At 34.2% G+C, this 26,502-nt stretch overlaps 1 protein-coding gene and 1 long non-coding RNA gene across 5 annotated transcripts in view; one reads left to right on the forward strand and one right to left on the reverse strand.

Moving 5' to 3' along the window:
• Positions 1 to 7,395, forward strand: LOC113114793 (uncharacterized). 3 transcript variants are annotated; one of them, XR_003293786.1, is made up of 4 exons: positions 1 to 36; positions 2,827 to 2,895; positions 4,872 to 5,066; positions 5,711 to 7,395. It is a non-coding gene; the product is annotated as an uncharacterized LOC113114793 (long non-coding RNA). The 3 variants fall into 3 exon arrangements; XR_003293787.1 differs by lacking the exons at positions 1 to 36; positions 2,827 to 2,895 and adding an exon at positions 3,834 to 4,125; XR_003293788.1 differs by lacking the exons at positions 1 to 36; positions 4,872 to 5,066 and having other exon boundaries at positions 2,822 to 2,895.
• LOC113114792 (tripartite motif-containing protein 3-like) overlaps positions 6,100 to 26,502 on the reverse strand; it is a 23,364-nt gene continuing 2,961 nt past the window's right edge. Inside the window, exons 1-14 of one of the 2 annotated variants that reach the window (XM_026281813.1) lie at positions 18,255 to 18,454; positions 16,317 to 16,490; positions 14,358 to 14,598; positions 13,518 to 13,669; positions 13,065 to 13,245; positions 11,842 to 12,189; positions 10,671 to 11,061; positions 10,277 to 10,380; positions 10,017 to 10,184; positions 9,315 to 9,483; positions 9,180 to 9,239; positions 8,828 to 8,898; positions 8,604 to 8,744; positions 6,100 to 7,849 (exon numbers count right to left, since the gene is read on the reverse strand). In XM_026281813.1, coding sequence (XP_026137598.1) covers positions 7,697 to 7,849; positions 8,604 to 8,744; positions 8,828 to 8,898; positions 9,180 to 9,239; positions 9,315 to 9,483; positions 10,017 to 10,184; positions 10,277 to 10,380; positions 10,671 to 11,061; positions 11,842 to 12,189; positions 13,065 to 13,245; positions 13,518 to 13,669; positions 14,358 to 14,598; positions 16,317 to 16,462 — 2,325 coding nt within the window. In that variant the 5' untranslated portion in view covers positions 16,463 to 16,490; positions 18,255 to 18,454 and the 3' untranslated portion in view covers positions 6,100 to 7,696. Of the gene's footprint in view, positions 7,850 to 8,603; positions 8,745 to 8,827; positions 8,899 to 9,179; positions 9,240 to 9,314; positions 9,484 to 10,016; positions 10,185 to 10,276; positions 10,381 to 10,670; positions 11,062 to 11,841; positions 12,190 to 13,064; positions 13,246 to 13,517; positions 13,670 to 14,357; positions 14,599 to 16,316; positions 16,491 to 18,254; positions 18,455 to 26,502 lie in introns of those variants that run through there. The other variant, XM_026281812.1, reaches the window with a different exon arrangement.

Consider the following 26,502-nt stretch of genomic DNA (forward strand, 5'->3'; position numbering starts at 1 on the left):
AGGCCATAAGAAACGTCAGTCTCAGGTGATCTCATGGTGAGGAAGAGCAAATGTTAAAAATGTATTTTTTAAAAGAACTTTTGTCTAAATCTAACTCTCTGTATTTCTCTCTGTATTCCATGATATTTCCAGAACTTTTTTTTATTATTTGATTATATTGTAAATTGTATGTTATTTTAGGAATAAGCATTAAGCATCAAAATAACAAATAAATATCAAACATAAAATATAAAATAAGGATAAAATAAAAAATAAGAGTAGTTGGGTAACAAATTTAGTCCAAACTTAATAACTTTGACTTAAGAAGAAGTTGTCTTCCAGTAAGCATCACATTTTAGAAGGTAGCCTGTTTCAAAGTACCATGCTATTTCGATCTATCACCAGATGTCATTTCCTGCCTCTGTTTTGTTATAGACAGAGCTGTTGAGAAACAGTTGCGACACGCTTTGATCTTGCCGCCACATGGTCACGAGGTTCATTAAGCTCTCAGTAGTTCCAAACAACTCCGCGCTGTCAATATGTTTGAATGCGTTTAAGTAGGATAGACAGCAGTTTCACCACATTTTCAGTAATTTCTAGTGATTATTAACACATCATGTGCATTTCTACGTTTTCTTCCTTTTGTAATCTCATTTTATTCTGGGGAATGATGAAGAGACAGTATTAATATTTTTTCTAATATGCTTATTATTGATATTACAATTAGTGTAGGAGTTAGGGTTAAAATAGAGAAAAAAATTTGAAATTCCAGTGCAAAGAGGCAAATTAAAGACATTTGGTGGCCAGAAAAATAATATTCCTATGTAATGCCATGGTTTAACCACTAGATGCCCATGTGGCTGTTTAATAAATATAGTCTACATATACTTAGCTCTAGTTTAGTTGCTGTAAAGAGTTTTATCGGTTGTAATAGCGTATTTATTTATTTTATGTTTTGCATTTTATACTTAGACATTGTCAAACACTCAATGTTTATAAGTTTTACTTTTTTAAATGTTGAATTTAAAAAAATTTTTACTCGTGTCCCAGTATTATTTTATGACATTTATGTAAGAAGATAATATAAGTCAATGTTAAAAAAGACCAGTGAATATGGAATTTAACCAAAAAAATAAAATAAAAAAATAACGCAAAAAAAAACAAACAAACAAAAAAAAAAAAAAAAACAGGTAAAACACCAGCTGCATTCAGGGAAACTCTTTCTTTTATTTCTTTAATGGGCAGTCTTCACTGAAACTCATTCCAAATTCCTAAAAGGGAGAGAAAGATTGCAGAAAGACTAAAAACTTACTCTGGTTATGATCACTATTAAGGTATTTCTCATGTTATCTAACTGCAGATATACCATAACTGCTTATTATCTAAAACTAAAACATCCACCTGAGGGTTTAAAATTAGTAAAAACAGTCTGTGTATTGTAAATAACAATGTTTTTTACTTTAATAATTGTGTATAACAACACAAACGTGGTAAATATGCATTTTAAGTTTAGAAACATTTTGAGTCTCCCTCTCCTTTACCTCACAGTGCTTTCTTCTGTTACATCACATAGGCTACACACACACAGTGTCACCAATTTAGTAATCTTGTTGCTAAATTTAGCAACTTTTCAGACTACCCTAGCAACATTTTCGTCCAAAAGCACCTAGCTACAAATTTATACATTTTTATAAATTATTTGACAACTTTTAGCAACTTTTGATAAGTGACCATCCAAATTAACCAAAAGAGGAAACCAAAGATGCCTAGTAGAACATATCACATGAATTGAGTTAGCTGCTGTGCAACTGTCCAATATAATAATAATAATTTAATTATTGTTCATTTACACTTGTACCTGTGATTGTTGATCAGTTAGTACACCGTAAGAAAAATGGAAAAGATATTACTAATTTTCCAGGATATTATCCATTATCCATTGTGACCCTGTAACCCGAGAACACAATGCGTAATTTAAAATGCAGTTATAAAACCAATACAGAAAATTGTTTTATATTAACATGAGTGTAGCATTCTAAGTAACTACTAATACACTGCTTAAAGCATAAGCTAATTGTTGAGAATGTGTACTATTACTCGTTTACTAGCTATTAAAAAACAACAATAAAAAAACAACGTGTAACCATTCAAAAAAAATTATTTTCAATAATTCAATGTATTTAAAAATACAGATATTTATATTTTAATATAATGCTTATTGTTTTACAAATAGTCTAAATGAACATATACAAAATATATATTTCTTGACTGATGTTGTGACAATTTTGCGTTGTGATTATGCAATGATGTCATTGTACAATAACATAAAACTAGCAACTTTAAGCAAGAAATCGACCTTCTTTAAGTTTAGCAATTTCCACTGAAAATTAGTTTGCAGCATTGCACACACAACTTGTGTGACACGTTCGGTGAGAGAAAACAAAGTTTTTGGAACTCCAAGGCTTTCAAGGCTATTTTATTCACTTAAAGGTCTGATTAAATTATTATTTTCTCTTTATAGATGAAGCCAATGTATTTTTCGCTAGGAATAATAACGTTACCTACCTGATGGAAAGGGTTGCCAGGTTTTTTATTTATTTACAACAAATCCCTGCCAATTGCTACCTACTGTAAAACTAACCACCTTTCGAGGGGTTTCCCGGTAAAAATCGAGTTCTGAGGGCCAAAGTACACTTTATTGGAGTTGCTTCAACTCGCAGACATGAAAAACAACCCACAGTCATAAAGTAACACAAGACAAAATTTACGCCCCTGGTTGCACATAATACATAGGTCACAAATGAATTAACCTTTAACATTTGAATGTTTTTTTCTTCTTCTTCACAGAATGTTTAGGGCTCAGAGGTACATGGATCAATATGAAGTCCACCATTATAAAGTCTTTATTTTGCAAAGGTAATAGAAGAGTTTAATTATTCCATGAATCTGATATATATTCTCGGCGTTTTGCTTCGTTTTCAGTTTTTCTTTACTGCTGAATTTAAACATAAATGCCATAATGTGGTTAAACTGGCTCATCAGTATTTATGCAACAAGTCAATACATGATTAAATAAATGGTTTGATTTTATGTCAACAGATCAGTGAGATTCAGTGAGAAACTAAAATCAAATACCGTATTTTCTGGACTATAAGTCACACTTTTTTTCATAGTTTGGCTGGTCCTGCGACCAGGGTCGGCGCCAGGACATACAAAACGCGCGTTGGCTGTCACTGAGCCAGAGACGGACGCGCTTAGAGCTTGTCATATATCACAATTTATATGCAATGTTTTCAACCACATAATATTTATTTTGGTTTCATACATTTAAATATAGATAATCACTAGTAAAACAATACATTGGAAGCATCAAAAACTATCTAATCAAATGTAATTTGCAGACGTGTTTTATTCATATATCAGACACACATAGCAGAACAATAAGGTTTACTCTATTCTTCGCCCAGTTCAACAGCCACTTACTTTCATGTATTTCGGGAGAAACTGGGGAATTCAAGTGCTGTACGTTAAATCCGGCTGACAGGACTGAACTGCAGCGCTCATCTCGTTATAGATCAAGATAATTTATAAAGAAGAATCGGAATATCAGATAGTTGACATGGTAAGCAAGTTTGCATATATATTTTAATAAAAAATGAAAAACTAAATAAAACGAATAGCAATACATCTGTTAGTTATTGTGGCTGCTGTGTGTCACGTGACAATCATGACGCGTCGCCATGGAAACAAGGGGTCATTTAAAATATTTGAACTTACGCGTGAAAGAAAATATAAATATTTTTAAAATCAACCCCAAGTAAACAACAATATCCAAGTTGATTAAATATTTTTTATTGAGACTATAAAAAATAATTCTGTATCTATTTTTACGTGGCTACTCCACTGATCCAAAGCACTGAAGTACAGCCTGCATAGCTCAACTTTATCAATGATGTTGGCTCCAGTTGTTTCTTCAACTACATATTCAGTCAGGTTCTTGTTTACCTGTCGCCTCCGTTTTGCTGAAACAGGTGTATTATTAGTGATTGCTGTAACTGTGTCACAAAGAATGCAGAATTCATCTTCGCTGCGGAGATTGCGCACACATTCGGCAGGTGAAGATACAAGTTTCATCTCAGTTAAAAGGTCTGTATCCTCTGCAGAATGATATTGGCAGGATTGAGCAACAAAATAACCTAGGGTGGCAACGATTTAATTAAAGGTTGCGTTAACTGAAACTGAACATTGAATGATAGGCCTATCTCAAAATGAATGCTGTTTGTCTTTTTTTTTTTTTTTTTTGACATTTAAAAAAATTAAAATAGGCCTAAATAAAACCAGGCTATTTAAACCCATATTACGACTATCTTTAGTCGAACTATTTTAATTTTTTAAAATCCCTTTCAAGTTTAAAGATGTCGTTTATGGCTATAGTAAAATGTCATCAAATTGAATTGAATAATCCTTGCACATTATTCATATTATGAAATAATTTGTAAAAAATTGAGCATTATAAAGCATTTTTAGATTAAGCAAAAAGGGAATGGACCATTTAGTTAAGATCAAGCCTAGTCCCGCTCTGCGGCTGCCCGATCTTGATCTGCGTAGCACTTCTAGCACTAAATTTTCTGCCAGGGTAACTGCTTCCTATCCACTACATAGTGCACTATATGGGGTGTCATTTTGTTGTGCTGTCCGAATTCTGAGTGAACTATTCCATTCCCTAAATTTGTCCACTACTATTATTTTCTAAAATTAGGTACATGTAATATAAAAGTAGGTTACATATGGCAGTGTTTTTGCAACAGCTCCAAGTCTCACTCGCAGTGTAGGCTATACGTTACTGTCCAATTCCGTTAACTTATTTATTTGTTCACTCCTTCCTGATATAGTGAAACTGCCATACACTATGGATTAGTGAATGAGTGAGCGATTTCAGACACAGCATGAGTCTCAACGGCTGAAATCGTGCTCCGAATCAGGGTGGTGTGCTGACTAGAGGTGAGGGGGCACAGTAACCTAGGTGGCCGGGGCAGGCCCCCTGGGGCCCCCTCGTGGCGCCGACCCTGCCTGCGACTTATAGTCAGGTGCGACTTATTTATCAAAATTAATTTGACATGAACCCAGAGAAAAGATTACCGTCTACAGCCGCGAGAGGGCGCTCTATGCTGCTCTGTGCTCCTGTAGTCTAACACTGAGCAGCGTAGAGCGCCCTCTCGCGGCTGTAGACGGTAATCTTTTCTCTTGGTTCTTGGTTCTAAATAAATGTGATTTTTTTTTTTTTTTTTTGGACTGATGTGACTTATACTCAGGTGTAACATACAGATATGTTGACAAGTCTCAGTATACTAATTTATAATTTAAATGTGTTATTTTCTATGGTCTGTGATCAAAATTCTCAGCTCAAGCACCGATGACAGTTTTATGTACTACACGACAGTCACTGATATTCTTCAGGTTGTTATTTTGCTATTTTAAATACTTCATTTTGACGGGTACATTACGCCATCCAGCGGTTAAAAACTTAATGTATAATAATTTAAACAAAATAAATAATAGAAGTAATTTGATCATAGCTTGAATTAGAATATTAGAATATTTTTGAAAATATATTTAAAAAGACAGATAGATAGATAGATAGATAGATAGATAGACACTAATGCTGTTAACATAGAAACTTATTGTAAATGGTTGCTGCATAAATAATACATTAACACTTTTCGTGTTTAAGGAGTGTTGGATTCTGGTGTCCAGAAAGATGCCACACGTCAGAAGATACTGTGCTTATCTTGTGATGAAACGGAGCTTACTATCTGATCCTGGAGAAGGATGGTGTAACATCAGAGCTCAATAAGGAAGCACAACAGTAAGCCTTGAAATCATTTATTGAAAAGACAAAGGAATGGAAATTGCTGTTTTTGATTTGTAAAACATTCTTCTGTTGTTTCTGAAGTTTCAGGTGTGTTGAACAATGACATGATCGAGAAGATACCAGAAGAAAAGAAATGCAAGGCATACACAAGTCGCTCTGCCTGCTGTCTTCTTAATGAATTTATAAAGCAACATTAAACGCTGTGACATTTAGAAGACAAAAACGGAAAATAACCACTTCCATCATGGTAATATGGCTTGGTAAATCATGTGCTTTTATTTCTAGTGCATACTGACATAAAGAGACTGTTACAGTTGTTTGGTACATTGGAAACTATAGAGTCTGAAGCATTTCAGTTCAGTTTTTTACTGTATGTGTGGTTCACTGTTACATAGTCAAAAACCTCTGACATGATGACCTTTACCTTTTCAATGTCACAACCTTCATTTTTAGGGGTACTTCAAGAGATGCAGTTTAAATACTGTTTCAGATGCTTCACGTGTCCCATTGTTGCTATACACTGTACAGTTTTACAACAGAATACTATATTTAGTGGCTTAAACAAGTGGCTTTCACTTTGCACATGTTTGTAAAACCAGAATCATGACACTATATAAAGTACAAATGCTCTCCTGATTCAGAATTCATTGCTTTTGTGGGCCAGAATGATCAAACTGTCATTTCTAATGCAGTATTTATTCATTTTTTATTTGTTTAATACATTCATAGAAAACAAGGAATAAAACTAAATAAAAATAATTTAAAAAACAGTAGTAAATGCTTCAATAATAAGGTTAACTATGGCAAGTACCCTGCAAATTGTTCTTTTATAAATTTGGCAACTTAAAAATGCAACAGTGTCTGTGTAACTTCATTTTCCCTTTTTAATGTTCATATTCTCGGCGTCTTCATATGACATATATGCATTCCCTTTAATGACAAGGTGTCTATCATGTGCATTAAAAAAATCCCAGCTGTACTTCACAACACGTTAGCTTTGCGCACCTTGTGAAAACCACTGAAGGCATTGAACCGCAGATAAACAAAACAACAAAACTTTGAAAAATAACATTATTAACCATTGTTTACAAAATAAATAAACTTGCTTTGTTACCTTTTTTTTCGTGAATAAAATGCATGCGATATGTCAATTGTGCTGTTGTGGTCAGTGATATGTAGAAGGCCATGTGACGTATAGGCGTAGCTTTTGAAATCAGAGGCACGATGAACCTACAAGCAGTTTTATTAAAGCACATTGACAGCCTGGTTACTTTAATATTGAGCTTCAGCGCACTAAGAGAGAGTGGATCTCTAAAGCCATATTACAGCAAATCAATGGCGATCAGATTTACACCATATGATACAAATGCGTACACATGTACTGCAAGTCAGTGCACCGAAGGTCAGTTTGATGTGAGATAGCGCCATCCGTAGGTCATTCTTAAGCTGCTGCATTAATGATTTGCCCGGAAAACATTTATTGACCACTATTTTGTTCCCTGCAATTTAATGGAGGGTTTTTTTTCCAAGCAGCTTTTAGGGTTTTCAAAAAAAGACTTTTGTGAAAGCACAGATAGCTGCCCTCGGTCACTGTTACATTCACAGCGACTGTGTTATTACTTGCTTGGGTTCGATATACATTCATTTAGGAATGGACTGTTAACACAAATCAATGCAAATTGCTCAAATAGGGATGCAACCTTCATGAAGCCCTGGGTTTTCTGACATCAGCATGAGTTAGATGGCTGGAAATTTGTGTGCAGAGACCTGTGCAAAGGAAAACAAGAAATGCCAAAGAAGACTGTGGAGCTTACAGTATATTAACTCTTCCATCACGGTGAGTTTTTACTGCAGGTATCGGTAGACTTTGAAGCAGTGGTTTCCGGAGTCTGCCACGGCCACATGGCCATCAGACGTGAGAGCCAGACCCTGCGGACCGTACAGAGGATCCGCCGTCGTGTTGATGTACGACAGGAAAGAGCCAGAACTGTCAAACACCTAAACAACAAAAGAAACTTTTTAGTAATTAATTAGCATCAACATTTTTAATGAATGTCCATTAAGTGAATTCTAATGTACTATAAAACTTGAATTATTTGCTTAAAGTAAAAATATATAGTTTTTTTTTTTACATTTACAAAAAATCTATAATTTAATTAGAAAATAAAATTAAATAAAGAGTTTAAGAGTTTCTCTCTCTCTCTCTCTCTCTATATATATATATTAAATAATAATAAGAAATTAAAAAAAAAATTAATACAAAATAATCAAATAAAATCAGTTTAAGTGGTTAAAAGTTATTGCAAAAATGACTAAGAAAAGTGGAATAGATTCAAAAAAGTGGATAAAAGTGGATAGATAATGTAAAAATACATTTAAATTAATAAAATACAGCTAGATAGCTGAAAGTTAAAAAAGTTAAATAGATTTTTTTATAGTAAATATTTATTTATATATATATATATATATATATATATATATATATATATATATATATATATATATATATATATATATATAAAATGTTAAAAAAAAAATTTTTTTGGAATAGAAAAAATATGTCTCTGTGAGTAATTACACTTTGCACCTGCTATTATTTTTGATCTTTTGTTATGTAAAGCAATACAATTCATACATTTTGAATTATGTCTCGTGAGTAAATACAGTACTTAAGTCATTGTCTATAAACTGTAAAGTCACTACATAATTTTTTTTATTACTTAAAATAACATGACAAAAACGAATAGCCTACCTGTATCCTACTGTTACCCCAGTCTGCAACAATAATATTCCCATTGCCATCTACAGCCACACCGGTGGGTGCGTTGAACTGGCCGTTCCCCTCGCCGTGTGAGCCAAATTTAAACAGGAACTCGCCATCAGCATTGTAAACCTGCAGGAAGCCATAAATCCAAAATAGTCCAAGTTATGACATGTGGAATAACTTACACAGCGAAAGAGAAAAGCTTAGCGTACCTTAACAGAATGATTGTGGAAGTCTGTCACAACAATTTCATTCTTGTTGTTTATGGCCACAAAATGAGGACCTTATGGCCATAGAAGGAGAAAGACAGAGAGAGGGAGACCATTACATTCTCAACATGTTGTTTCGTTTCTAAGGAACTATCCAGCAACACAGAGAACACTTGATTCATGCAACCCCTACCTACATACCAACAAAATAAAAACCTCTCCTGTGGATAATCAAGTATCCTACAAGGCTTTTTATATCATTCTAGATAACCTCATTCAATAATCAATAATTCAATCTAACTGCACAGAATTAAACTAATAAATCAACTAAAAATTAATCAAATTGAATGCTCACTGAAGGCAGGGGCAGATTTACTCTGTTTTGGCTCTGTCTGTGTATTTGCAGTACTTTTGTCTGCAGAGAAACAGAAAGGAACATCTGATTAAAACATGATCTGGCCATCAGTTAAATCTGATAAGGATATATTACCTGCAAGTTGCCTCTCTAATGTTCCTTTGGCACCAAATTTGGTCACCAGCTTGCCGTTGGATTGGAAAATGAAGACGCAGCAGGCTTTGTTGTCTGCCGTGATAATATGACCATTCTTGTCCACGGCCACTCCTTTAGGACCCATCAGCCGCCCTGCACCGATTTTATTCTGCCAGAAAACCAAGATTAATCAGATCAATGTGGCTAATATTCTTGGAGTAACACAAGCAACATAAATTAGTAAAGGCTATCTGATGTTTGGAAAAAGTTAGTTCGAACTAAATATATATTTTTAAATGTTGACCACAAGAGTTTTGTACTAGTTTTAATATTATATATTAATAATTGCAATTACAAATCGTATTTTTTTGATTACAGTTTTATAATTTTTTTCCCCATGACATATGTCTAGAAATGTCTAGAAATGTCTCAAATATACTTAATACAAGTTTTTGGTCTTAATGCTCTTAATGTTTAAAAGCTGATTCCTTAAATATTTATTATTATAAGTTTTAATTTTTTGATACATAAATAAAATTATTGTAATTTTATATATATATATATATATATATATATATATATATATATATATATATATATATATATATATATATATATATATATATATATATATATATATATAAATAAATATAAAATACGTATTTTTTATTTAATTAAAATTATGAAAGAAATGTAACTGACCTTAAACTTGCCGTCTGGAGAGAAGATGCTGAGCCACCTGTTGTCATAGTCGGCTACAATAATGTCACCATTCATATCCACTGCAATGCCAGTGGGGCGCTGGAGCTGGCCAGGGGAGCGACCTCTGACCCCGAACTTCAGTTTGAATTGACCATCATTGGAAAACACCTGGAAGATCACAGAATGCAGCATAAAAATGATTCTGGCCAAATGGTACACATTTATTCATATATCCATCAGTTAATGGCTGTTATTCTTACCTGTATGCACTGGTTGTTGCTGTCAGCGAGCACGATTCGCCCGTTGCTGGTGGTAGAGATGCCCTGCAGGTTGGAGAACTCCCCCCGCTCTCGACCCCTCGTCCCTGTCACATCAAATAAGACGTCAACTGACAAATTGTGACGCAGGCCAACAATAAATCAGAATGCAGAAATTAGCTTTTCATCTTACTATACTATATATATATATATATATATATATATATATATATATATATATATATATCTAATATATATATATATATATATATATATATATATATATATATATATATACACGATCTGAAATGTATCTGAAAATATGAAATTTGAAATTGAAATTGTTGAAGTAGAGTTTGAGAAAAAACCAACACCAAGCATGCAACTCTTGACTCACCCACTCTGTAGATGAGTTCATCCTCAATGGGATTCTCCTTCTTCTTCGTTGTACTGTACATGCTTGAAGGTCTGCGCACCGCCTTCTGGCGCACATGTCCTCCACCCCCTCCACCTCCGGCGGGAGACTTCACACGTCTCTTCACGTCATCGGGTGACTGCGGGGCGTCGCAGGGTTTGACGGCCCTCAGGCGGAAGGGGCTGCCCCTCACTGGCTGCCCGTAGAGCAGGACAGAGAAGGAGAACTCGCCCTCTGAGCGGAGAGTGTAGCCGATCTCGTAAGTGCCATTCTTGTTGTCTGTTATGTCCGTTTTGGTGACAGTTCCATCTGGACCGCTGATCTGAGCCCTCAGTGCAGCATTTCCAGTCTTTACTAGCTCACCGTCTTTGTCCTAGGGAAGCAGTTGGAGGATTTTGTTACAAACTTAAATCAAGCTACAGCATTTATCACAAGGATAGTCCGTCTGAAATGACCAGTGGTATGTATCTTGCTCAAGGGCACAGTGGTGATTTTCATAGATCAAATTGACATTGCAGATATTAGAAATTTGTATTTTTGTATTACAAAAAAATTACAATTTAAACTTAAATAATATATCTGACAATAAAACAAAAAATAAAACTTAAAAATTATTTATAATCATATATAAATAAATGTATATACTGTGTGTGTGTGTGTATTATAATTTATTTTTATAAAAAAAACTATTATTTTTAAAATTATTTTTCCAATAAATAATTATTTTAACATATGTAAAATTAATGATAAAATAAGTTAAATGAAAAAAAAAAAAATATATATATATATATATATGATTTTCATTTATATATATATATATATATATATATATATATATATATATACTTTTTTACAGATATTAATATTTTTATTATTTAATTTCATATACGGTATTTTTTTTATTACATAACATTTTAATAATAAATAATTTGTCAATAATCAATAAACAATTATTTCAATAAATAAAAATAAAAAATAACATTACTTTTTTTTTTTTAAATCTAGAAATATAACCCTAACCTAACCCTCACCTAAGCAATTATTAATTTATTATAGATTATTTACATATCTGTATCAGGCCAAATTTTGATATCAGTGTGTACAGTAAATTACACAGTGTGTTTTCAAACTGAACTCAAACATCATCACCAACCTTAGTGGTCACTGTAACAGTGGCATTTTGTCCAACAACAGCATGTCTGAGACCCTCTCCAGTGGCCACACTGGTGTGCCCCACAGCGCTGGTGGTGAGCAGGACTCCCAGGTTCTGGATGGAGCGGCGCAGCCCCTCTGTCTCCACCTGACAGTCCAGGTGGCCATTCTCATGGGGCTGCTCAGGGAAGGCGTGGCGGGTCAGGGCGCCCATCCGCTCCCCCATCTGCTTCTGCACCAGGAGCACCTCGGTGGGGCTGCCATGGTTCAACGCCTGCTCGGTGAAGCTACAACTGCTTTGGATGTTTTCTTTCCCTTGAAGTAGTGCAGTGAGCTGTGCCTGCAGCACCTGCAGCAACATAAACATTTGATATAATTACAGATGTCCCTTCAATTCAATAAAACAAAACAAACAAACAAAAAAAATATAAATGTAATAAAATATCTGAGCTTTAAACAAAAAAAGATTCTGCATACAAATAAATGTTAATTTGGCACCTAACTGAGACAAAATAAAAAATACATTTACTAAAATTACTGGAACTAAAACTTGAAAACAAAAACAAACTGAAACTGAAAAAAAAAAAAAAAAAATATATATATATATATTACAAAAAAATCATACAACAAATTTATTAAAACATAAATCAAAGTTCGAATTAAAACTAAAAAATACAAAAGCTAATTCAAATTATTAATAAATAAAAAAAATCAGCTTGATGTAATCATATGCACATCAAATAATACAATAAAATAGAAATTAATGTAACAAAATTAATGTTCATTTTTGTTTTTTATTTTTAGATATTAGAGATGTTAAAAACTATTTTCAATTTCTTTACACAATATTTAAATAATAAATAATTTGTTAATAAATAATTATTTGAATACATAAAATTAAAATCAATGCACGAAAATCAAAATTAAATTTAAAAATAAAAATAATATAAATTATAATTAAATTTGATATGTAGTAATATTAAAATATTAAGTATAATTGTAAGTAGAAAACTGAAAATATACAATTAATTCAAGCTAATTCAAAATAAGAATTAATGCTATAAAATAAATACTATTGCTCTCTCTCTCACTATACATACATACATATATACATATATATATATATATATATATATATACATATATATATATATATATATATATATATAAACACACACACACACACACACACACATGTACTGTATGTAAGGAGTAGGTTTTCACCTTCTGCTTGGTACCGCAGATGTTCTCCAGGTCAGTGATGAGGGCAGTCTTGCGCTGATGCAGTGCTTTCTCCAGTTCCTCGAAAGTATTGCTGATCTCCGTCACTGCCTCATTCTTCCTGTCTGTGAGCTGCTTGGAGATCTCATCTACCAGCTCTATAGCTGCAGTCAACTGAGGAAGCCTGCGGATGCAGAATGACGGCAACATTCAGTCAAACTTCCCAAGGAGAATGTGACTCATGTGACTCAGGCAGCTGAGCTTTGCAAACACAACAGTAACCATATAAGAATGTTAAAAAGAAGGGAAACCAAAGTAGTAGTATTAAAAAGTAACCCCCCCCCAAAAAAAGAAGAAGAATGATTCAGTGTACAGTATAAATAATGGGTTAAATATGAGCTTTAAATACTGGCTCAGTTTAACAGTGAGCTTAGTATTATTTTTGGCTGCATGAACCTGTTGCGAATAGCATCCAGCTGGTTCTTCAGTGCAGCTTTGTGTTGCTCCAGAACATCCCGCAGTGGGACAGTCACGTGTTCTCTGTGCTCTCCTTCTGTGCATTCCAAACACATGGCTGTTTCACAAGACTCGCAGTAAAACTCCATCACCTGCAGAGGGCGACAGAAACTCATTCAAATGCTGCACACTGTGACAAGCTGAGAATTTATTTATTTTTTTTATAATAAATTCACAAAAACTTCGATTGTGTTGTTTTTGTGAATTTGAATGTATTCGTTCAATGTACTGTAATTGTATTGTAATTGTATAATGTATTGTATAAATAAATAAAAAAACGTAAAATAAATTTCCACTATAAATTACTAGTTTTGATATTGTAAACTAAAACAAAAAATGTTTTAGTAAACTTAAAAAATAAATCAATAAAATAATAATTAAAAAATAAGATGAATAACATGAACATTAAAAGTGTTTGTAGCTTAAAATAATAATCAAAAAGGTTTAAGTACTAAGATTATTAAAACTCAAAATTAAAAGGAAACCTGAAAATATAAAAATCAGAACTAATTCAAAATATTAATAAAATACTATAATATTATAAATAATAATAAAATATCACTGCTGGTAAATGAGAATTTGCTAGGGTTATTCCTATGCACATAACTACAAATAATTTATAATAATTTATAATATCTCCGACTTGAAACTCGCAAATGTCCCAATACTAATACACAGTCTTACCACTTGTTCAAAAGTGTGTACTTTTCCTATCAGCAGTGAAGTATGTACATGTCATTCGTAGTAGGTACTGCACTGTCAGGATGTGTGTGTGCATACCTTGCCCTCGTGGTTAGGGCAGGAGAGGGGCGGGGCATATGTAGCAGCACCGGCTGACTCCAGCCCACTAGAGGCCTCGGGACGGGTGCAGTCTTGCTCCCTCTGCAACACCTCCATCAGATTAGTTATGAAGAAATTGTTCTGCAGTGCTGCAACACCCTTTTCAGGCAGGATGGAGGTCTGTCTGCACACCGGGCAGGAGAGGGTCAGGGACTGAGAGGGGATGTAGTTCTGGAGGCATCTGTGATGAAAAGAGTGCAAAAACAAGTGCATGATTTACAAGCAAGCTGTGAAGATTCCCTCCGAGGTCAAATGGATTTTAAATGCACTGGGCGTATCCTGAGACTTGTGGTCTGTCTGTGTTCAATTGTTCAGTCTCATTAAATTACAGTCGTAAATATTTTGACAGGAAGATATAAAGTAAAAAAAAATGAGAGCTATTATCTTTCATGTGAGGACACATGAATTGTTGACAGAAGCGGAAAAAACTGAGGCTCACATTCCAGCTCAGTGACGGCAGAGGGAATACGGTCATCTCTGGTTTTGCCTTAATGGGTGGATTTGAAACATGACATCATATGATAGCCAAAAAAATAAAGCAAAATCCTGCATCTGTGACATTGCTTTGCTTCTATTTAGGTCAAACTGTGCATGTGCACTGGCGTGTTGGAACTGGATAGGGTTTTTTAGCGCTGTTTCCGGGTCCAAGCCTCAACTAATTTCACTTGAGAATACGACCTCAGCAGCCGTTTATGAGCACTGTTTATTCATATTAATAATTTAAGCTAAACACTTTCAAACTTACGGTATATACTACAGTCTTTGTGCTCACAGCATCCCAAACACAAAAAAAGTTTATATATTTTTTTTTATATTTATATTTTCATTGTCTGGCTATCAGGGACTTCAGTATGGAGTTAAAGGTTAAGATTATAACTTTTTCGCTAGTATTCTATCACATTGTGAGTTTATATTAGCACCTTTTGTTGTTTTCTCGTGGTAACTGATAGAGCGTTTGGACACGGAAGCAGTGCTAGGTGACGTCAGATTTAACAAGCGAATAGGAGCAGAGCAGCAGACCAACGGAATAGAACAAGTGGTGAGAGTGTTGAATTTTTAAATTATAGAAATAAAAGACTAAAAACAATGCAAGGCAGCCAATCACTGTGAGGTGAAGGCAGTGGCATCTGTCACAAATATTTACATTTTGTTACATATCACTCAGTAATCATACTCAGTAATTTCATATACATATTACTTATTATTTTAACTCAATATTATATATAATTAATTTCAAATGCAGAATGTTTGTGCACTTAGGCAATTCAAAAATAAATACGGCTTTTATTTTATTATTATTTTAAAATGAATACATATGACATTATTGTGACATATTTTCAATGTGGCTAGGCTGATTCAGATTCGCTAATTCAGAAATTATTATTATTGAATTGAATATATATATATATATATATATATATATATATATATATATATATATATATATATATATATATATATATATATATATATATATATATATATATATAGCTATTTTAAATGTAATATATATATATTACACTATTTTGTACAATTTTCAAAGTGGCAGGATTAAAATGTTTGATTATCACCTTAGTTTGCTCTGCTATAATACAACATTAACAAAAAAATAAGAAGATATTGTACACTGCTATTTGCCAGAAAAGGTATTTTGTACTGAAAAACGTCAAGGTACTATCATGCTACTAAAAATGAGGCTGATTTAGTGTTTTAGTTAGTCATTCCCCACACCGGATCATCTTCAAGTCAACCAGATTCCTGTGATTTTACAGCGTTTTGGGCGCATTTAGTGGATTCTTTCCACACCAGTGAACACAGAGTCCTTAGCATATTGTGAAAGCAGCATTAAGGCTAAGATTGCTTGATTGAAATAATTTGTTCATTCATACATGAGTTTACCTCTCGCAGAAGGTGTGCAGGCAGGGCAGGACTTTGGGATTGTGGTAGTGCTCCAGACAGATGCTGCACACCAGGAACTGCTTGTCTATTTGACGCACCACCGGGCTGGTGCTGCCGCTTTCCCGCTTAGCCATCGTGAGAGGCATTCAGATGAAGAGACAAAGGCCTCTCAGACTACAAGAGAGAGAGAGAAAGAACGGTAATCTCTGAATACAGCTGTAGCTCTGTCTGTTCACATAAGCAAAGGGAAACTTGCGTAAAGGTGCATGACAGGGGTCGACTACATTTTTAAAAGCAGCAGTAAATACAACCATATATATAAATATATATATATATATATATATATATATATATATATATATATATATATATATATATATTTGTGTTTACATAATATACGTATGTATACTGTGTATATTAATAAATGCACACACATACATGTATATATAATTTTATATTTATATTTAATTTATATTTAAATATAAATATTTTATAGATACATATGTCATTTTTCTTCAATATATGTGTGTGGATTTATATAAATATGCACAGTACACACATATATTACGTAAAATAAACTTTTATTTTGGAAGCGATTAATAGCGATTAATCGTTTAACAGCACTATTATTTATTTGTTTGTAAAAGACATTAATACATTTATTTAGCAACATTAAATTGATCAAAAGTGTGACAGAAAACATCTATATTGTTACAAAACATTTATTTTTCTAATTTATGCTGTTATTTTGAATTTTCTATTGATCAAAGAAAAAACAAACGTAACATGTCCACAAAAAAATATTAATTGTTTTCAACATCGATAATTTCTTGAGCACCGAATCAGCATATTAGAAAGATCATGTGACACGAAGATGAAAGACATTTTTATATTATATTAAAATAGAAAACAGCTGCAGCCATCAGCTATATCCATGACACACATCCATGTGAACATCTGTCAGCTCAGACTGAACAGATTAACCCTGATCCCTCCATCTACTAACAACATGTCCCTGTTTCAGTATTAATGAATGTGCATTCAAGCATCAGTTTATCTTCCACAAAAAGAAATGGGAAATAAAATCCCACAATATCCAACACATAACAGTCTTTCTGTTACATGCCAGTCTGTCTGTCTGTGTGGATGTGTTTGTGAGCACGTTTTTTTGTTTGTTTGTTTGCTGTATAAGGGTTCATGCGGTACCTCGTCTGCTGTATTTTTCAATTCTGCCCCACATCTGATTCGGTTTTTTTTTCTTCTCAATTTTAGGATTAGAGTGTGAGGATTTTGTCTACTGAAAATATGACTTTTATATTCCATGTTGCAACACAAGCCACGTGCCAGGCAATTCGCCTTAGACAGCAAGAATGAACAGCTAGAGAAACACTAACTGTACAAATACTGTAAATTAAATGATTTGTCCATGTAACATCTAGTGGGTCATAGGAGGCAAGATCACACTCAATTTTTACAAATCATGTGTATTAAAATTTTGTCTACTTAATTCAGTTATTAATTATAATTTTTTTTATATAATATTATTTTGTCACATTTTGGCCCAGACAACTAAGGAATAAATTTTTTCATTTATTATCATGTAATCAAATTTTTTATACAGTAATTAATTACGTATTATTCATTTAATTATTAATTTATCATTTAGGCATTTTTTTAATATATTATTGTAAATATTACTTCAATAGCTAGACTATGGCAGCATAAAAAAACTTTTTTTTTTTGTTGCCCGTCTTAATTTGTTAGGAAAGACGCTTCAAACAGACTGTATTTCTTTCTCTGACAGCCTCGTTTTTAGTCGTGTCAAATAAAATACGGTCTGTATCTCACATTAATGCAGTCTGATGAATGTGTGAGAAGACTGAAAAACTGCAGACTCCATCCTGAGACTAGAAGCCTCCCCATTCCCTCGTGACTAACCTGTAACGTCAGATGTTCTGTACTTCATGAGTAATCTTTCATTTCCAGCTTGTGGAAAAGCAGTTGATTGCGGCACCCTGGAGCTGCAGAGTTTCACTCTCTCATATTCTGTTCTCTTTATCCTCCCTTAAGCGGTTTACTCAGACTTTAATAAAAAACACATTTGAATTATTATCTATCAAAGTGCTGCACCTCTCATTTCTGTCTTCACAGGAGGAAGGGGAAAAAAGGAAGTCTTTAAATTGCACTTCCTAAAAATCCTCCCAGTTCCTTCCTATGTGTTAACAGCAAGAGAGAGAGACAGAGAGAGAGCTTAACTAGTCATTGCTAGTCATTGGGATGAACAGAAAGAGGAGAAGACTTGTCTCTCTCTGTCCAAAAAAGGCAGCTGTCCTTATTATTACAGCAGAGGGAAAACCCTAGGGAAATTTTACTAACAATAAATTTCACTCGCCGATAACATTGTTTATTTGCACACGTCTGCGGCTGTTTTTTCACTAAAGGAATTATGCAAATCAGGCAACGGTCATCCAAAAAAGCAGCGGACCTCTTGGAATTGGCATACTTTGTTTTGACCAAACAGAATCAGCGCACTGCCTTGCTGTCACCTGAACCAACACTTTTTTTTAAAACGCAAAATATGTTTTCAAGATTTAAAATTGAACTTCTTTTAAATTAAAGGGATATACCCAAAGATGAAAATGTACATTAATTACTCAAATTCATTCCGTTTCAAACCCATAAGACCTTTGTTCATCTTTAGAACACAAATTAAGATATTTTTTATGAAATCCGAGAGCTTTCTGACCCTACCCTACCATGTTCAAGGCTCAAAAAGTTAGTAAGGACATCATTAAAATAGGTCCTGTGACATCAGGGGTTCAATCGTAATGTTATGAAGCTGGGAGAAAACTTTTTGTGTGCAAAGAAAATAAAATAAATGACTTCTATTCAACAAATGTTTCTTTTCTGTGTCAGAATTCGATACACATTCATGACAGTTCTATGACACATGCAAGGATTAAGATTTTTTTTAAATATGTATTTTATGTACAACTTTTACCCAATTAAATATTTTAGCGCTTGACATTTTATTAATTTACATGAATTTTCCAAGCCAAAGATTATTAAATTACACTAAACTAGGCTTCTTCATATATGCAGGTTTTCAAAGAAAAACAAAAAACTGTTTTTAAAAGTGAGAATTAATAAGAAACATCATGATTTAGGTTATAGCTTATTTCAATGCTAGTTTTAGCTTGTATGTTTTGTTTTTTAATATTTTAAGGCATCTGGAAAGTTCACTGAAGCCCCTCTATTGGGCCCCGGGCCCCTGATTGAGAACCACATTTAGTGCATGTTGTTTACATAGAAAAACTATGCAAAAGCAGTCTATTGGTATTGGTTCTGTGTGAACTGCCCCTGCTGCTACCTTGATCAGTAGAAAATGCAAACATCACTTCATCACTTCATTACTTTTTGATAAATAATTGGACTAATTTAGCATAAAAAGCAGTAAAGATAATGAAGACAGAATGAGTGATAGAAGGATGAATGACAGTCGGTGAGACTATTAAACATGTTAAATCCAATCAGTTCCAAAATGGCATAATTTCTGCAGAGACACAGAACAAGGGATCAACAGACAAACCAATACTTTTTCTGACTTCATTTAAGACATACTGCTGCTGCACAGAATAGAAAATGACCGGTAGCAGATCTATACAGGTGGAGCTGGGGAAGGTGTAGGGTCTCAGAAAAACTCTGAAAGCACGCCACAAGAATCTCAAGTGATATTAGCCAGTCAAGCTGTAAGCACATTGGCTGCATATGCAGCATGAACCAATCAGATTGTGCCAACCGGTTTAACTCTCTGAATGTCATCAGCTATGTTAACAACCCGTCAACCTTGCTCCATCTAGAGTTATATATATATTAGCCTTACTGTTTAGTTACTACACACTGGTGTTAATTCCAGTGTATACACACACAAAACAAAACAAAGATTACCCATAGTCATGAAAAACACACCAGACAGGGTTGTGGATTTTCTCCAGCAGAGCTCATTGTCTTGTTTCTAGCATGTTCTAGCCAAGCCCAGTAACCAAGAAACACCAGCGTGGCCCACCTCGCTCTTTCGCCCCACCCCCTTCACCAGCAGCTCAACGCTGACATCACAGCAGCCCTTCCCGCTTTTTTGACCGCTTCTCCCCGTCTCTCCCTCTCTCGTCATGCTCTCTAGATTCTTATGCTGACTCTCAGTAGAAATTTCAAAAGACTAGGCCTTAAGGCTGATTTATACTTCTGCGTCGGCCTACACATAGATGCACTCCCTTACGACGTAGCTTGATGTGCACCTCTTCAGAAATCTAACAGCCCATCAATTCTACCCGGACCAAACGCAATGTGACTGGTCTGCCAGAATCCCTCCCTCCGTATGTACTTGAGTTGTGTGTGTGTTTATGTGCACTTTAATATATCTTAATGTTACACCTTCTTATATAAAATAAAACAAAGCAAAGAAAAAGTGTCATCATTTATTATCTAAATAGCATTATACAACAGTAATTGTCCACGACAAACAATGTTGATCTGCCGTGGTACAAGTCCTTGTGGAGATGGAATCCAATCTTCTCCTGTTCCGTTTTTGTCTCCTTTTGTAGTTTTAAATAATGATTTAATGATTTAATATTTATTTGCCGCTTCTCCGACAAGCCGCTTCTTCTTCGGCTTTTGTCGTGGTACTGCAGGTTACACCAGAAACATGCACGTGGACACTGCAGACTAGTGGTTTGCATGTGTACTGCACATCGATGTATGACAATGGCACAAAAGTATAAATTAAAACTGACGCATAGCCTACGGCGTACTGGCTACGGCATAGGTCTGACACTGAAGTAAAAATCAGCCTTCAGTCTGTCTGTCATTAGAGTCTTACGTCCTAATACACACTTTTTCTTTCGAGTTTTTGTTCAGATGTCATATTCAGACTCAAGCTTAAAATGAAAGTTTGGACATCTTAGCTTAGTTTTTCAAAGGCCATGTTGTCCCACAATATGGGGTAAGTTGTCACAAAGCAATATGCAATATTAAAAGTACATGATGTAATATTAAGAAACTGTTTCTGTTTTAATGTTGCTTAGCGTGTGAAATATAAACTTGTGGCCATAAGCCATATTATGTGATACTCTCACCCAATCTTTCTCACACTGTGTTAATGAGCTTAATGACCCCCCGCAGCCAAAACGGTCATGAACAGTCTGGATCAGATACACGACACCTCTGAAAACACATCCCGACTATATTCACACCCTCTCAAAATCTGGTCTTGAGGAAAATGTTTACCCTTGGTGAAGATATTAAATGAGGTCATTTTTCTGTGTTCAGACAGCCAGCCCATTACTCCAGTGATCCTTCAGAAATCATTCTAAAATGCTGATTTTCTATTCAAGAAACATTTTTTCTCATTGTTGAAAACTGTGCTGTTCACACAGTATATACCACCAAGTGAGCCTCTACCTCAAACTTCACAAGTATGTCTTTAGATGTCCCAGATAGCTTCAGATTCAGAATAATGAGGACCCTCTAGCAAAAACTGCAGTATTGCAAGTACTGCTCTAGAGTACTTTCTACAGCAGTCAGTACAGACTTCACCATGCGCTGATTTATGGTTTCCTGCTGAACAGATATCGTTTATGCATTGTGTTGAAGCATAAATATTAAACAATAGCTATACTTTGTACTTTGTAGTATTCATCATCTGATCTGAATGTTGCTAACGGATAAAAACAGCCAACTAAATGAAAAAAAAAAACTATCAATACTATATAAAAAAATATAGGTTACATAATGCGGCATTTCAACAAGCTAGTAAGCCTTCTGGGTTGTATTATGCACAAGGTTTTAAGGGCCTTTAACATATTTCTTTCTTAATAGCCCATTCTACGACCTTTTCTCGGCAGGGATGGCATTTAATCGGATTGTAACAGAGGCTTACGTCCCCAAAAAAAAAAAAAAAAAATTGGTCTGGTTCTAATCTGCCTGGGACAGAGACCGCCGGCCCCCCCGCCACCTACAGCTCACAAAAAAATAATAAGCTGCCTGTTTAGGACAATAGAGCTGAGCAGAGAGCCCAAATCTGCATCATTTCCATAAACTCCACTTTCTTGCAATTAATCAACATTAGCCAGACAGCTCAGCAAGACAGCATGCGACTCTTTCTATTACCTGGGTCTAATTACAGGATATTGCATGCAGCAAGCAATAAGCAGTTTAACCACAGGCCTGAAGAAAACAATTACAAAAGACCCTCTCGACACAAGAAGTGAGGTCTTAGTACAGATATCTGCATGCTCAGACTTTTAAGGAATCTTTGAAATCTACAGACCACAAGGAAGCAGTTGCACTGACATATAACTAGGCTGATCTTGCATGCTGAGAGAGTTGCATAAGCGGTATTTACAGTGTTGTGTTTGGGGAGATGCCATGAGTCACAGAGCGCTAACAGAAGAGATGCATCTGTGCTTCTTTATCCTTATATGTCAGGTTTAAACTGCAGACGTGGGCTGGAGAGGCTGGAATGAAAGAGTTATTTCCTGATGCTGCATCCACATCCGGTCTGTCTATCCATTAATGATGAACAAACAGGACAGACTGCTTTTAAGATGGCTCGCAGCACTGACTGAGGATTTGTAGTATTGCACTATATGCTTCACAGTTGGACTGTGAACTATGAGTAATGATCTTAGTGTTATTGCTCTGTCTATAAACCTATAAGTTCAAAGTTCAAGGTGCTGTATTTACCATTTGAGTGTATAATTCCACTGCTTATTAAAGGGATAGTTCAGTTTCTGTATAGAGTACAAATAGAGGATAATTAAAGAATCTTTAAACAGTTTTCTTCCACAACAGTTCATGGCGACCATATCTGTCAAAATACAAAAAGGACAAAGAACAGCATAAAAGTGGTATGTATGACTCATGTGCTACATTTGATATCTTCTGAAGACAAATTATATTGCTTCTTGTTTATCCAGTTCACGAACTGGACTGAAAGATCCATTTATAAATCAATAAGATCATTAAGTCAGTGATTTGAATTCAAGAACCAGACCAGGGCTGTGTTTCCCAAAAGAATCATAATCCTAAGTAGATTGATGGAAACACTGGCATCAATAGTGTTCATCTATTTCAGGCCTGTTCAATAACAACAAGGACAATAACAAGCGATAAAGATATAGTTCTGAAAATTATTCCAAATATTAAAGAACATTTAGAAATATAAAAATAATTATAAAGGCAGAGAGATACAATACCATTGGAATCACTTTCAGAACAGTTTTTTTTCCAGCTGACGACAATAAAAACATTGACACCCAAACAGAATCAATCCTGCTATAATGAGCTCGATAATTTAAAAGGGCAGACAAGCATGCATTTAGAATAAACAGACAGATATTGTCCGAACAAATAGACACTGTTGCTGGTGTAGACTGGACACTAACACAGTTTACAGTTATAGTTATCGTTCTTAGTGTTAATGGGCCTTTAAATGAACACTCCACTTTTTTTAGACTCATTTTCCATCTCGAATCGAATCCATTCAGCCGATCTCCAGGTCTGCCGGTAGCACTTTTAGCTAAGCTTAGCATAGATCATTGAATCTGATTAGACCGTTAGCATCTCATTCAATATTGACCAAAGAGTTTCTATATTTTTCCTATTTAAAACTTGACTCTTCTGTAGTTACATCGTGTACTAAGACCAACGGAAAATTAAAAGTTGCAAACTATACTCTAATTCTGGCATAATAATCAAGGAACTTTGCTGCCATGCCATGGGTGCAGCAGGCGCAGTGATATTACGCACTACGCAGTAACATTAGTACCTATTTTCAGACTATTTTTAGTATGAGAGTATAGTTCCTAGCCATGTCAGCCTAGAAAATCACAACTTTTCATTTTCCGTCAATCTTAGTACATGATGTCACTACAGAAGAGTCAAATTCTGTCATTATTGAGTGAGATGCTAACGGTCTAATCAGATTCAATTATCTATGCTAAGCTAAGTTAAAAGTGCTACCATCAGACCCAGAGATCGGCTGAATGGATTTGAAAACAGTAAAACTCAACTGTTTAACTCTAGGGGAGTTGGAAAATTAGCATATTTTCAAAAAGAGTGGAGTGTTCCTTTAACTTACAACTCTTTTGGGAAACGCAACCCAGTCTGATTCATCAGTGAATCATTCGGTATAATTTGTGAACAGAATCAATAATTCAGTGAAAAGAAGTGACTCAAATAAATGATTCGTTCATCAAATCTGACTAGTCCAGTTCAAGTTTAAATCACTGATTCAGTGATTCAGTTGAAATTGTCTTTTTTTGTAATTTTTGGAGCTTGAAAGACAGTCGCTATGATGTTATGATCTGTCAAGGATGTGTGAAGATTCTGATTCTTCACAATGATACTTTTTCTATGAAAAGAGTGTAAATATGACTAAAGAATTATGCCTTGCATAAAAAATATTCTTCTAGTAGTGAAAATTAGAGCATTTACTTTTCGCATTATCAAGAAAAACTACTAGGGAAACTGGTGTGAAAGTAGATGACACAAAAACAAGAGATTTATTTGAAGTGAGCATGTTAATGCAATCAGTGTCACAATAAACAGTCATATAAATGCAGAGTGGCTTATTGAGACAATGATGTCACTCTTTTGGATCTATGTACCATCAGATGAACTAACAGTCACCGGCCATTGTTGCAAGAGAAGATGTGATCCGTCAACCCTGATCTTAATCCACACCCAACCAAGACTGGATATCATCACAAATGAGACAATTCATGAATTTCTTATCACATTTGATCCTGAATAACCCAACAGTGCTGATATGAGGCATGAAGTCCTGCTGCGCCGGCCCAGATGTCAAGTCCATTGAGAGATGCTTGGCTCCCGTTCAGCCTAATGAAAGCCTTGTCTGCTGTTCCGCACAGCTCCCTGCATCCTTAAAACTAGATGGATGAATCTGTCCATTAATGCCAGTTACTCAGTTACTCCATATCATTTACCCAACGATTATTCAACAACATATTGACTCATTAGTACACTGTAACAAGCAGAAGGATAAAAATGAAGCCATTTGTCTTGTGGGAAATGATATAAGATGCAGGGAAATTTGCTGTAGTACAAATTACGTATGACACATTTTCCGAAGCAGACATTAGTCACACAATATCTAAACTTGTGTTACTGTCCACCAGCAGTGTGGTGTGCTCATCTGGACATCTGCACTAACCTACAGTAGCATAACAAAACCGATCTGGGCATGAAAGCAGATTGAGGAAAACGTCATGTTTGTTTGATTGTTTTATTTAAATATGAATTTATTTATAAATATAATTATTTTTATATAATTCATAAAAATAAACTAGTAAAACAATGGTCTGAAAACCCATTTCGAATGGTGTAAATTTATTTATTTGTTTATTTACTTATTACATTTAATAGGATATTGCATGATGCATTAAATATGATATAATTGTAATGAATTACTATTTACACTTTTTAACTAAATTGGGCATTTATAATAATTTATAATTTATTACATATGCCAACTGTAACTGTTTTATTTTTCTTGATATTTACACTTTTCAAATAGGAATTGGTTATTTCTGTAATTTCTTCTTTTAAAAAGACAACAACAGTCTTTGTTGGTAAAATTATGCATATATGCATAAATTAGGTATATTTACATTTATGCAAAGAGAGACTAGCAACCTTAAGCTTAACAGTAGTTTAAATTTGCAACCATTTAAATTTCAAATTAAATGAGCATAAACATAAAATGCATGCTTTTATTTATATTTTACATATTATAATATATTGCATGTTCTATTGTGTGTGGTTGGTTTTTATGTTTGCAGTCCACTGATTATTCATTTCATATGCTGTCAAAAACAGAAATTAAACTAATAAAAAAAATCATTCAGTTGTAAAAACAATACCAGTCAATCTGATAACTACTTTATAATAACTCCAATACTTTATAATGACTCCAAAAAAAACTTATTTTAATGTCTCATTACTTTGAGTGCACAGGTTAATAGAGTTCTCTCTCTCTCTCTCTCTCTCTCTCTCTTAAGAAGGAGATAGATCCAACACATTCAAAAAAATCTATCACACACTACCTAGACAAATCTATAGTCAGCGTGATTGGATTCACTGTGATGCATGAGTGCATTTGTGTGTA

This window comes from Carassius auratus, chromosome 15, assembly GCF_003368295.1.
Source record: "Carassius auratus strain Wakin chromosome 15, ASM336829v1, whole genome shotgun sequence".
In the NCBI taxonomy this organism is placed as follows: Eukaryota; Metazoa; Chordata; class Actinopteri; order Cypriniformes; family Cyprinidae; genus Carassius; species Carassius auratus.